Source organism: Chlorocebus sabaeus, chromosome 22 (assembly GCF_047675955.1).
Source record: "Chlorocebus sabaeus isolate Y175 chromosome 22, mChlSab1.0.hap1, whole genome shotgun sequence".
NCBI lineage: Eukaryota > Metazoa > Chordata > Mammalia > Primates > Cercopithecidae > Chlorocebus > Chlorocebus sabaeus.
In genome coordinates this window covers 69,541,092-69,554,700 of record NC_132925.1, presented here as the reverse complement: position 1 = coordinate 69,554,700, position 13,609 = coordinate 69,541,092, and the positions used below count along the sequence as shown (strand labels likewise).

The 13,609-nt window shown below is 39.4% G+C and overlaps 1 protein-coding gene and 1 long non-coding RNA gene across 3 annotated transcripts in view; one reads left to right on the top strand and one right to left on the bottom strand.

Annotated features, from left to right (window-relative positions):
• Positions 1 to 13,609, top strand: part of LOC119625689 (uncharacterized) — a 381,097-nt gene that overhangs the window by 228,537 nt on the left and 138,951 nt on the right. The gene's annotated exons all lie outside the window — the stretch shown is intronic.
• Positions 1 to 13,609, bottom strand: part of MDFIC2 (MyoD family inhibitor domain containing 2) — a 112,191-nt gene that overhangs the window by 36,474 nt on the left and 62,108 nt on the right. Inside the window, exon 3 of one of the 2 annotated variants that reach the window (XM_007984960.3) lies at positions 7,397 to 7,435. The exons of the other annotated variant lie outside the window; for it this stretch is intronic. Coding sequence (XP_007983151.1) covers positions 7,397 to 7,435 — 39 coding nt within the window. The remainder of the gene's footprint in view (positions 1 to 7,396; positions 7,436 to 13,609) is intronic. 2 annotated transcript variants of the gene reach the window in all.

The following is a 13,609-nucleotide window of genomic DNA, read 5'->3' as shown; positions in this document are numbered from 1 at the left end:
ACACACACACACACACACACACATACAGGTTTTCAATCCCAGCCAAATAGATGTTTGAATAATGGAACTCTCTCTTGAAATTGACTGGCAGAAGTTGTCTACTTATTGTTTATTATTTAATAACTGATTTCATTTAACAACAGCAAAAACAGTTGAGCTGCTATGATATCCAATGGTAATTTGATAATCAATTCTAGGTTTCTTTGGTGGATTCTTCTGTAAGTGGTGGTTTATCTGTGGAAGAATTAATCCCATGCCTTCACCCTCCTTAAGTTTTAAAGGCAATGCTTCATGGTGAGACCAAGGTCCAAATATGTCTTCAAATCTAAGGATGTTCATGCCCACGCCACACCTGCTGTGTTACTATCTTCCTCCCAAGTCAGAAAAGAGAATCTTAACAAACCCAGCTCTATTGAAAAGGCAAATTTGCACTTCTCAATTTGGATGACAAGACCACAACCTGATCCCATTTTGCAGTGATTCCCTGCTCCAGGATGCTGCACTGACCCTCCAGGGCCTAGCAGCCCTGGAATACCGTTGTCTTACCACTGCTCTGCATTTGCAACAAATACTTTTCTACCACTCCTGACAAAACAGCTCTATTGTTATCAACTGTAAATGTATTAAAAACACACAAGGGCATTTTCGTACATGTACGTGAAAACTATTGCCTGACAGGCTCCAATCAGCAAGTGCAAAGAGGTTTTATTGAAGGAAACAGCAGCAGCAAACAGCTAGCCATGTACAAGGAAGGGAATTGTTCCTTTAACATTGGCGGCACACGTTCGCTTAAGACGACGCTCCTGCCCCTGCCTTTTCCCACCCAGAGGACCTGCTAGACAAGCAGCCCGCCATCTCTCTCTGGGATCAAGCTGTCAACGCAAACTTGCGTTTTTTCTCTGTTTCTGCGCTAAGCTCTACCCCCAGAGCTCCCGATGCCTTCCTGAGTGAAAGCTCTAAAAGAGCTCCCTTCTAAATTGCATCACACGTGCCGCCGTACTCTTCAAACTGACAGAACAAAAGAGCCAAATTCCAAAATTCTGGTCTGAGTGACTTGTTAGTTGTGCTGGATGATTACCCCTTAATGGGCTTGGTGAACAGGCTGGGGTGTCCTTCCCTGGTTAGTGACCAATTAAGGCTGATTTGCTTAATCAGAGAAACACACGGTAAGGAGAGAGAGAGGGGGGAAGAAAGAGACACACACAAAGAGAGACAGAGATACAAGGAGAGAAGAAAGGGGACAAAAAGAAGTCCCACTACTGTCCCCTTGCCCCTACTAATTAGGTGGCAATGAAATTACTTGGACTAGGAGTCACAAAAATAAATTCTCATCTGGAAGATACTAAACAGGCCTGCTGTGATGTGTGCGTGTGTGTGTGTGTGCATGTGTGTCTGTCTTTCCCTTCCACAGCTGATGCTACACCAAATAACAGTCGTGTATTCTTGACAGTTATTTAGTGTTGGAAGCCCCCAAAGCATTGTTGTCTGCTCCTTCCACCCTTCTTCCCCTTAGCCATTAATAAGTATATTCAACTGCTGAGGGTCACTTTGTTATTCTGACATAATGAACTGGGAGATGTGCTTTCCAAGTGCTGAGGCTGACATGGTGACACTGGCACTGTGATGTTTTCACCTCGAGGTACCCCAACCATACACTCGACACACTTGGAAGAATAAATATTGATCTGCTCTGTGAGGATGTGCACCATGTGAAATGTTAATGCTTTTAAACAGCTTTGGACACACCAAGTAGCTATTATTACTACTGTTATTATAAGGTAGAGAATCTCAGCAAGTGTCTCGTCTTCAACCTTTATCCTCATGATCAGTGCACATGGGTCGAATGCCCACAATATTCACACCTCCACTCATGAAGCTGAACACAATGATGATGTTACTTGTTTTTGTTTTTTTTTTTTTTTGAGACGGAGTCTCACTCTGTCACCAGGCTGGAGCGCAGTGGTGATCTTGGCTCACTGCAACCTCTGACTCCCGGGTTCAAGCAATTCTCCTGCCTCAGCCTCCCGAGCAGCTGGGATTACAGGTGCCCGCCACCACGCCCGGCTAATTTTTGTATTTTTAATAGAGATGGGGTTTCACCATGTCAGCCAGGATGGTCTCAATTTCCTGAGCTCGTGATCTGCCCGCCTCAGCCTCCCAAAGTGCTTAGGATGAAGACATCAATCCCGAAACCCCACAGCAAGAGAGGTAATTATTCACAATAATAATGTAAATATGTATTGTTTTTACCAATAATAAATGTTTATTCCCTCACAGGGACTGAGTTCTTGCCGGGTTGGAGATTTTCTGCTTGTCTTTACAGGGTGATTCTCTCCTTTGCACAGAGAGAAGGAAAAAATCTCACCATTTCTAAAATCATAAGTGCTTGTGAAAGTTTGAAGCCCTATGCTAGGCGTGGGGGTTCACACTTGTAATCTCAGCACTTTGGGAGGCCGAGGGAGGAGGATCGCTTGAGGCCAGAAGTTCAAGACCAGCCTGGCTAACATGGTGAAAACCAGTCTGTACTGAAAATACAAAAATTAGCTGGACCTGGTGGCATGCGCCTGTGATCTCAGCTACTTGGGAGGCTGAGGCACAAGAATCGCTTAAACCTGGGAGGCAGAGTTTGCAGTGAGCCGAGATCGTGCCACTGCATTCCAGCCTGGGCAACAGAGTCTCAGAGTTTGGGTGCTAAAAGTGAGGTCTCCCAAAACCCTAGTGTAGGAAAGAGTCATAGTTAAAGTGCTCTGTAAAAGATACAAGCTGAAATCTGTGAAGTGGGTGGCACTGTTGATGTTTGAGGGAGATAGGAGTGCAGCAAGATGATAGGAGCAAGATTTCAGCGTGGAATAATGGTCAGTGACAATAAGCAAGTGACACAGTTCACATTACAGATATCTAATATCTCATTTTAAATTATTTGCCAGCTGGCATTTTGATGATAAAACTTCCCTTTTCATTGTTTGCTGTTTAAAACCTTTTTATAGATTTAAGATATATTACATACAACAACTGACAAGCCTTTAAAGCATAGCGTTTGATGACTTTTGACATATGTGTGCACTATGAAGCCAAATCAAAACAACAAACATTTCTATCACACCCTCCGCCAGAGTTTCTCTATGTCCTTTTGTAATCCATCCATCCCTCCACTTCCTTTAGTAGGCAACCTCCAATCCATTCCTCTTACTATAGATTGACTCGACTTCTAAAATTTCATGTAAACTGAATCACTCAGTTTGTACCTTTTTTTGATCAAGATTTCACAGAGCATAATTATTTTGAAAGTTATTCAGATTGTTGCATATCTAAACAATTTTTTTAGCTGAGTAATATTCAGTGGCACGAATATACCTTAATTCAGTTTGTCTATCCACCCAATTGAAGGATATTTGTATTGTTTTCAGTCGTTGGCTGTTACAAATAAAGCTGCTATGAAAATTCCTGTGCAAGTTTTTGTGTGGATATTTCTCTTGGCTAAAATCCTAGGAGTAAAATGCTGAGTCATATGATAGATGTGTGCCTTCCCTATTGTTTTCTCATTTTTGACAAACTTTAATAAAAATCTGATACATTAAGAATAAAAAGACTGGAGTCATAGCTAATGAGTCCTAGAAATATCTGAGTGGGATGTGGACAAGCACTTATAATGAATGACTTGGGTTTGGGTATGAGACAATTCCACTTTTCAAGTATTCTAGATACTTAAAGAGAGGGCTGGGTTGACACCTAAAAAATACATTTGTTTATTTATTAAGCTATTTATTCAACTCATGTTTATTGAACATCTACTATATGCTAGGCACTCTGATGAGGTTTGGGGATAAAAAGTAAACAGTACTGATAAAATTCCAGTGCTAGGCCAGGCACAGTGGCTCATGCCTGTAATCCTAGTATTTTGGGAGGCTGAAGTAGGTGGATTTCTTGAGCCCAGGAGTTTGAGACCAGCCTGGGCAACATAGAAAACCCCATCTCTACAAAAAATAGAAAAATCAGCCAGGCGTGGTGGCATGCACCTGTAGTTGTAGCTACTTGGGAGGCTGAGGTGGGAGGATCACTTGAGCTTGGGAAGTCGAGGCTGCAGTGAACCATGATTGTGCCACTGTACTCCAGCCTGGGTGACAAAGTCAGACCCTGGCTCAAAAAAAAAAAAAAAGTTTCTGGTGCTTAATAGAGCTATGGTCACAAGTAATAGGACACACATACATCTACTTTGCAGTAATTTGAAATCTTTGTGATCTACTCACAGACCAGCTTTTCTATTTCATCCCTCACTTCTTCCTCGCTTACTTTGTTTTAAGCAAATTAATTTTTTAATTGGTGCTGTTTAAGTTATCATCACATGGAATGCCTCCTCTTCTCCTCACTTACTCAAGTCTTGCCTGTCACTTTTGAAACCCTGCCTTGGACATCTTCAGCCTGAAGAAACCTCACAGTTTCCTGATTTTTTTGGTCTGGAGTGCAGTCTGGGCATCACAATTTTTAGCAACTGTGAAGATGATTCTAATGTGTAGCCAGGCTTGAGAACCTCTGTCCCAAAGAGATTTTATCAGCACAGTTTCCTACAATTGTACTTTGCTGCAGAATGTCTTTGTTCCTTTTTTCCCATCCTCTATCGGAGAAGAAGGGGCCCTCTGTCTTTTAAAGGTGAACCTTTGCATGAGGGGTTTACGTCCCTGTCTCTTTTACCATCCACAGAAGATGTGTCTTTATCAACCGTCATCCTCTTTCCTTGCATATTCAGTCTTACTCTACTGATTGCTTCCTCCCTCTGGATGCATGCTTAGGTGGACCAGAGCCTATAAATCCTATGTGCACTACTTTTTTTCTATTGTCAAATTCCTCCAGGTAGCCCTTAATACATACTGTTTCATCACCCACTCACTCCTTAATCCCTCGCAATTGGCTTCTGTCTTCCCGCGAATTAAACTGACCTTTCAAAGATCATGTGATAATACATGCTAGGGGATTAATAAATGATTGTTGAATGAATGTTAAACACATGAATACATGGCTCTAATCACCAAATAATGATCTTTAACCAGTTCCCATCCTTGACACATGGTCAGTCAGGCTCATGACTCTGTCCTTGTCTTCTTCAATGTAGAAACCTGGTTTTTCTCCTATTTTAGAGGTTTCTCTATGACCCCTTTGCTGGCCACTCTTGAATATGTTAGGTTGCACAATGTGTAAGGGTTCTGGTGGCAGACAAAGTTGCCATTCAAATCAGGCCATTGATAATTTATTGTTGTATGACTTAGAACAAATTGTCCCTCATCACTAAGCCTCATTTCTTTATCCATAGAAAGGAAATAATTATAGCATTGTTTCAAAGGCTGATGTGCTACTTAAATGCCATAGCAAAGACAGTACATGCTCATTAAATGTCCATATTAGTGGTTCAATGGACGTAAGCTTCCCCTGGGCAGTCACCATGCCATTTTTCCCACCATCGTGATTCTGTCTTCAAAACCTGCACAGGATTTGTCACAAGGTACTTGAAAAATATTAGCGGAGAATGAATGAGCAAATGCATTATTCTACTTCTCTTAATGAATAATATTTACCAAGGCATTGGCTTTAGCTCTCTTCACTCTTTCCCTTGCTAATCTAACTTATTCCCTAATGACCTGTTGACCTTATTCATTCTTCAACTATCTCCTTCGCATAGATGACTGCTGAATCCAAACTAAAATCGACTTGGCCCCTTGTGATCTACAGATCCAAACATGTTGTCTTTTAGACAGTTCCCAAAAGAACTTTCCCAAAGACATTACTTTGAGACCTTAAACTCCCAATACTTAAAAAAGAATGATTATCTCCCCTTAATCCATATTATTCACTCATATATATTCACTTATTGTATATTTTATGTATTTTATTATACATATATATTTGGAATGGCCTCTAAAGAGTTCTACCTGCCTATTGTTTATTAGCCTTAAAATATTCCCACTTGCAACACATTCTTCTTACTAATGTGTAAACCTTAATGTATTAGCAACCTCCACATTGCAACCAAAAATAATTATAGTATTAATTTTTTAAAGTACACACTCCTTTTGGGGCCTGTAAATTGACCCTTATTTTACTAGAAAACTTTTTTTTGGGGGGCAGGGTCTTGCTCTGTCACCCAGGCTGGAGTGCAGTGGCACAATCATGGCTTACCGCAGTCTCGACCTCCTGGGTTCAAGCAATCCTCCTGCCTCTGCCTCCTAAGTAGCTGGGATCACAGGCGCATGCCACCATGCCTGGCTAATTGAAACATTTTTTGTAGGAATGGGGTCTCCATATGTTGCCCAGGCTGGTCTCAAAGTCCTGGCCTCAAGTTGTCCTCCCTGTCTCAGCCTCCCAAGGTGTTAGGATTCCAGGTAACAGCCACCATGCCTAGCAGAAAACTTTTATTTATGTAAAAAATATCTCTTTATTAAGCAAGTAACATGTAGGTAAGTTTCTATTGTGAAAAATCATAGCTTAAGCAACACAGATGTGTCAATGTCAAGGCAACATCTCCACTTCATTACTGCAGCTTGCCCCATTCTCACTGCTCTTTGACAAATTTATTTGGTTCCTATTATCAGTTTGGGATAAAGCTTTCCAGATCTTTTGCATACATTCACGAACATTTGCATATTTGATTTTTACTTAATGTAAATGGGGCCAAGCTGTATTTATTAATAGGAAGCTATATTTTTCCCCTTTGTTAGTATATCCTGGAGGTGTGCTCATTTAGATCTTCCTCATCTAAAGAATTACTGCATCATATTCTCCAGTGTGGATACACCACAGCATGGACAGACCTCTATTAATGAACGCTTAACCACTACCTTGCTATGTTTATTTCCCATCCCTCTCATATGTGTGATCTCTTAACCAAATAAAAAAGCACATTTCAAACTTTTCTGTCTTGACCTCTTTGTGCATGCCGTTCTTTTCCTATTCCTTTCCGTGAAACTTCTACTTATCCTCCAAAACTCAGCTCAAATGTTAACTCCATGTGCTGTCCATCGTGTTATGCTAAAAGTGATGTCTTACACCTCTTACTCGTCTTCCTTAATCATTTAAGGACAGACACTAAGGATTTTATACTCCCACAGAGCTAAACCTAGTGTCCTACATACAGTAAACTTGGAATCCGTGTATTGCCTAAATAAGGAAATGATTGTTAACCTTTTCTTATCTAATATGTATACACACACAGATTATAAGCACCTCCAAGGTGAAACATACTCCAATGAGCTTTGAATAATGTGCATGTGTTATGATTTGTATGCTGGTGCCATGGCAGCCATATTGTGGGCATGGACAAAGGCGGAGTATTTTTCCTAAATATTGCACCGAAAGTGCCCCTTAGTCACTATAGGAAGCTACCACAAGGAAAGGAGGATGAACTTACCAGGATCTCCAAGAGGATTTAGAATTGGTGTGGATAATCCTAAAAGAGAAGGGAAAAGAAACTAATTGAATGTTATCCATTTTTGTTTGTTTGTTTGCCTGTCCAGGATCCCTTTTTCAGGAAAGAGAACTCCACTTTACAGTGAAGAACCTATTCCTTACACCTTGAGTGGAATTGGCTTGCACTCTCCTGCTCCTCACGCAGACTATATGATAGCCAGAGTCCTCCATCTCCTAGCCACAGCAGCTTGGTCTAGGATGGTTATAAGACTCACATAGTACCAATCCAGGTGTTCCCTGAGACTTGAAATTGGCATACTGGGAGTAATAGTTCTCTCCTTTGATGTAAGATGTAAACACTATTTGGGCTTTGGATAGACACAAGCCATTTTTTCTGCAATGTGTAAAAAGTCTATCTGAGGCTGGGCATGGTGGCTCACACCCATAATTCCAACATTTTGGGAAGGCTGAGGCAAGAGGATCATTTGAGCTCAGGAGTTCAAGACTAGCCTGGCAACATGTAGAAATCATATCTCTACAAAAATAAATAAATAAATAAATAAATAAATAAATAAATAACCAGGTATAGTGATGCATGCCTGTGGTCTCAACTACTTGGAAAGCAGATGTAGGAGATCTATTAAGCCTGGGTGGTGAAGGCTGCAATGAGCCATGATCACACCACTGCACTCCAGCCTGGATGAGAGTGAGAATTTCTCTCAAAAAAGAAAAAAAAAAGTCTATCTGAGAATAAACCCCAAAAAGGGGCCCAAGAAAAGAAGGTAAAGGCAGGGCACTTTAGCCACAGGGACAAATTCCAAATCTATTGTTTGGGTCTCCATATTTAGTTGCTCCTGAAGCTTGTCTCCATCTGGACATCCTAGATATGTGAGTCTACAAATTCCCTCTTTATCTAAACTGGTTAGGTTTCTATGACCTGTAATGGAAAGAGACTCACAGAATTGCATAGGAGGTTTAATTAATTTTATATATTTCTTCTGACTCTATTTTCTTCCCATCTCTTTTTAGAGGATGCATGCTGATTAAATTCTCTAAATCTAATTGTTTAATCTCTGCTTTCTAACTCCCAAAATATTCACAGAGTGGAAATGTTTAATTTTGTGAAGGTATGCCAAAAATGATCTACAAAAATGGCTTAAAATTGGAGGCTGAGTCTTATGCTAAAATGAATGGAAAGGAATAAAGAAACTGAGATGTGGTTTCTGCTGAACTGGTCTTTCGTCAGTTCTATTCAATTTGCAATAGTGAGAAGTGGGGCTAGGAATTTACGTATGTTATGTTGGGTACCTACTCAGTTCAACGATGTCATGAAATTTACCTGTATCTTGTAGATATTGTTATCCTGATTTGAAAGATTGTTTTAAAAAATCAAATAATTTTCAGAGTTTCATTCTTGCCCAAGGACTAGTCTTACCCTAGCTGTTAGGTATAGAAATGCAAGATTAGACCCGAGCTGTCTGAGTTCTCAACGCTTCTCCACCATTCAGGATGTTATGCAATTAGGTTGGATATCAACTCTGTTCCCAAAGAGAACATTTCCAACTTCAGTCAACTGTCTTGAAGTTCATAGTTTGATCATCATTGTTTTGGAGGAAAATAAAGCCAATCACTTTCTAGGGAGTACATTGCTATAAAGAGAGTATAAAATTTGAATTTGGAGACATAAATTCTAGTTTCATTTTCACTAAAGAGCTCTGTGATTCTGAAGTTTAACTTTTCTAGACCTCAGTTTCCTCCTTGGTCAAATAAAGGGAATGAGGGCCGATCATCTCCCAAGTCTGTTTCATCATTTTTCTCCTGGTAACTGCTTTCCCAGCACCCTGTATTTTTCCTGTAGGAGATCATATCATCCTATATCGTGATTGTATGCTAAATACAGTGATGTCTCGTTCAACTCAGTATTTCCCAATAGTGAGTCCAGTGTCTGGCAGATAGATCATCAATGAATATTTGTTGAATAAATAAATGAGACAATGAAGTCTATTTACTCTTGTGGACAAAATATTGCTTTTGTGTGTGTGTATTCTTTTTCTTTCACTGATCAAAGGAGTAAGCTTTGAAATTGAAGAAAATACCTAATTTTCTAATTTTGCTGATGAGAAGTAAAAATAGGTTAATGATAGTTTTGAGTGCTTCAATGTTCAATACATCAGTATGGATTTCACACAGGACATTTCTTTAACTAGAAGCGCAAGATAAGCAAGGAGTTAATGCAAATTTTAAAATAAGAGATGCATTTTAAAGTATAAAATGGTCATTTTAGACAACCATTGTAATTCAACTTTTAAGGCTTGGTAACAGAGCCATCCTCGTGAACTTTCTATGTGAACGAAGTTTCCTTCATCAGCTTTTCCTATATTATTTCATCTTGGGGGAAAAAAGCAGTAGCTAAGCCAGAAACAAGCAGAATAACAACAACAACAACAAAAGTCTGTGGCCAAAGCAACAGAATTACTTTTTAATCTCTCCACTTGTGTTTGTGAAGGAGAAGTGAGCTATGTGGCTTTTTGTCTTTGTTTAGACATTGGACAATACAAATCATAAAAACATGTATTTTTGACATACTATCTTTTGGTGTTCTTTGGAATTTGGACCCTAATTAAAAAATATGTGTTTCCTAGCCCTTCTTACTGTGAAAATCCTTGGCAATATAAACAGATGCACTGGTTGGCTTTTAATTCTGACACCAGACTGTCTGAAATAATAGCTCTAAGAAAGTGTGAATTCTTTCATTCCTGTAGCATCAATTATAAGTACTTAATTTCTTTATCTTCCTACTGTGGACTATAGTACCAGTCTGGTTTATTTTTTACCTGGCTAAACATGGTGCACTTCAGAACCCCCTAGTTTATTCTGCACGAGAAGACAGAAACAAGCCACAAGTTTGAGTTATTTTCATACTCTGGGGCACATCACTGTAATTTAATAATTAAGATATTAAGCGGTGTTCTGAAAATTTCAATAATATAGACCCATAAGATGACAGAATTAGGAAACTTGATAGGCAGTTTGAAAACACTGAATATTTCTCATAAAAGTTGATTCATCATTTGATAAATGAGCCAAGTTAATAGCTTACTAGCTCATCTTGGCCTTTCATAGTCAAGGATATTCATTTTTTTGTATCCATCATTTTTTACACCTTGTAACCAATTTGCTGTCAGTGTTTTTAGCCTGTGATGTAACTGTGGTGACACTGACTTCTGTACACGGATGGGGTACCACAAATGACATATAGGCCGAAAAATTTATCAGTTCCTGGGAGTTGAGATATTTTGGAAGAATTGCTAGAACGGATCTTCATAAATATTGACGTATTTCTACTTTAAAACTTCACTCTTTAGAGGTGTGTCTTTATATACTAGAGGCAAACATAAAATCAAAGAAAGGCAAATTATTGCTGGAATTCATGATAAACATAATGAACAACGTGCTATGCTTCTCCAATTGTTTTCTTTCAAAGTCTGTCTTTGTATATGCATTTGTATTTTGAGATGTTTTCACCAGTCATTTTGATGCCTAACATTAAAGAAGTTTATATCTCATTTGCAAATATGATTAAAAGAATTATTAGGGCTAAAATGTAATGGGATATGTGGTAGGAATTGTTAAGCCCTTTATTTCTATTATCACACTTGAATCCCCATAACATTGCTAAAGCTGTTGTTGTTAGTATTTTTCTCATTTTAGAGGTAAGGAAGTTGAAATTTAATGACACCAAGTACCTGACCCAAGTTCACAGAGTCAGGAAGCGGTGGAAGCAAGGGCTTTAAGCAAGTAGGGCCAGAGTGTTCAATCATGTCCTGCTGTTCCTAAACATTGTGGCTACTAAGGTACCTAATGGCTCACACACATGAGTCCATTTAATCCTTCCTAAAAACCATTAATGTTGAAAATATTATACCTTTTTTACAAATGGAGAAACCGAAACTCTGATGAAGTAATTTGTTCAAGCTCACACAGCGTGTAAGTAGTAGAGATGGGCTTACAGCCAAGGTTTGCCTGATTCCAATAACCTGTGCTCAAAACTTTCATTCTAAACTGCATAATAACATTTGTTTAGGTCCTTAGAGTTTATTATCTTATCCTAGTAGGTGGCACCAACACAGTTCTTCTGTGTGCAATGGCTGACTACACTATCTTTGATGCCAGAAAGACTAAAGACTATTTCCTCATAAGGGTAAGGGCCAATGATGTGTACTGCTATCGTGACATATGTATAATAGGGATGAAAAGGAGTCTTGGAGGATATGTATTTCTACGGGTAAAAGCAGAGGCTGGGGTTGGGCTTCTGGAGTATCTTTCCAACCTTTTTTATATGACACATCATTTCATTCATATGCCTACAATTAATCTCTTCTAAAATCAAGTTGGCTCTGATAACATCTCTTTGGAAATGGTGGGAAAAACACATAGTGACATCCTCTTGATCTTTTTGCAAAAACACAGCTACGATTTTGTCAGTTTTTAAACTTTTTTTCCGATTTGTAGAAAATTTGTTTTTGTGGAATTAGATAATTGAGAATATGAAATCTCAGTGGCGCACAGGTCCCATGACCAGGCTTTGGGGCAATTACTTGGACAAGCGTGATAGCTTCTAAGTTGTTTCCTGTTGATCTTGGCCTCATTGCAATCCTTTCCAAAACTTCCCTCCTTCTCTGCTGCATTAGTAATGCAAAATGAAATTCATTGTGCCCATTATATCTGTTAAATGGTTTCCATTTTAACTTGAGAAAAATGTATTGACGTTCATGTGTTTGGCATGAAAAATGTGTATATCTATCGAAGATAGCAACTTGTCTGTTGGAATTACAGTGCATTATGTATAATGCTGCTTTTAGCTGTGCATGTACATTTCCTGGAATCTTATTGTGTCAGAGCTTGGAAAGTTTACACAAGCATTGGTAATCTAATTTTTGTCTGGTGGGTGGCTGTGGAAATATGGAGTATTTGAAAAAGCAAATGTCTTGGCCATCTGTGCCAGGGAGGGGTTTGGTGGCAGGGGTGTCTAGGCAGGTGGGTAAAAAACAACCATCAAAAAAAGCCTTTAACAATTGCCCCAGGCCTAACCTAAATACTAATTTCCCAAGAGCAGAACGATATAACCGTTTTGTGACATGGTTTTTAGCACATTTCTGGTTATTCTTTTTAGGAGTTCTAATTGTAAGGTTGAGGAATCTGTTTTATCTTTCTCCTGCCTCTTAACGATAATCCTTCTCTAGACTATATTGTTTCCTGTGCCTTTTGTCTTCTGCAGACAAGAGTGTTTGGCTCATGAACATCTTGTTAAGGTCTGTTGAGGATTAGGGGCTGTGACACAATTTTCTTGCTGAGTCTTTTTATTGGGGATTTTTCAGCTGGTTTGTCTTGGAGGCCTTTGAAATGTCTTCTATCAAGCAATAATTTTCATTTTTCTTTGTTTTCCTTAAAATTGGGGTTGTATTTGGCTCAACTGTTCCTGGGGTCTAGGTAATGAATTGTATTATTTAATAGGCCAGTGTGAAATTCTGTGTGCAGCAGCTGCACTGCTCTCTGTCTTTCAGAGCTGCTTAAATCCCACTCACTGTGCTGCTGCTGAACTGTGATGTAGTTTTCATTTTTTGGCTTTAAGTGTATTTCAGCCACACATCTAAAGCAAGGTTTCTTAATTTCTGCACTATCGTCATTTTGGACTGGAGAATTCTTTGTCGTGGGGGGCTGTGCTACGCATTCTGGGTTGGGTGGCAGCGTCCCTGGCCTCTGCCCACTTGATGTCAGCAGCAGCTTCTCCAATGTCTCCAGGTATTCCTAATGTCCCCTGGGGACTGAAATCACCCTCAGTTGGGCATCACTGATCTAAAGCAAGGCTGAAAGACAAGGCTGGCATGATGTAAAGGAATTTCCGTAAAAAGCACTGAACTCAAGCAATACAATGACAATTCTGAGAGAGCTTTGTGTCTTGGAGGACACGTGGAGGAACTGTATCACACATCCCTGGAGAAAATACTGTAATAATTGTCTATAGTTTCCTAGACTGAGTAACAGAGGAGGTAAGGGTCACCTTTTAACTGCTTTGCTTCTGATCTGCTAATTATCTCCTCACCCTGTGATGCCTTTCATCTCCCCTCTACGCAACTTGACTCACATATGGAAGATTCTAATTCTTCGCAGACTTTCCACCTTAACTACTTTCCTAGCCTAACCTCCCTGCTCT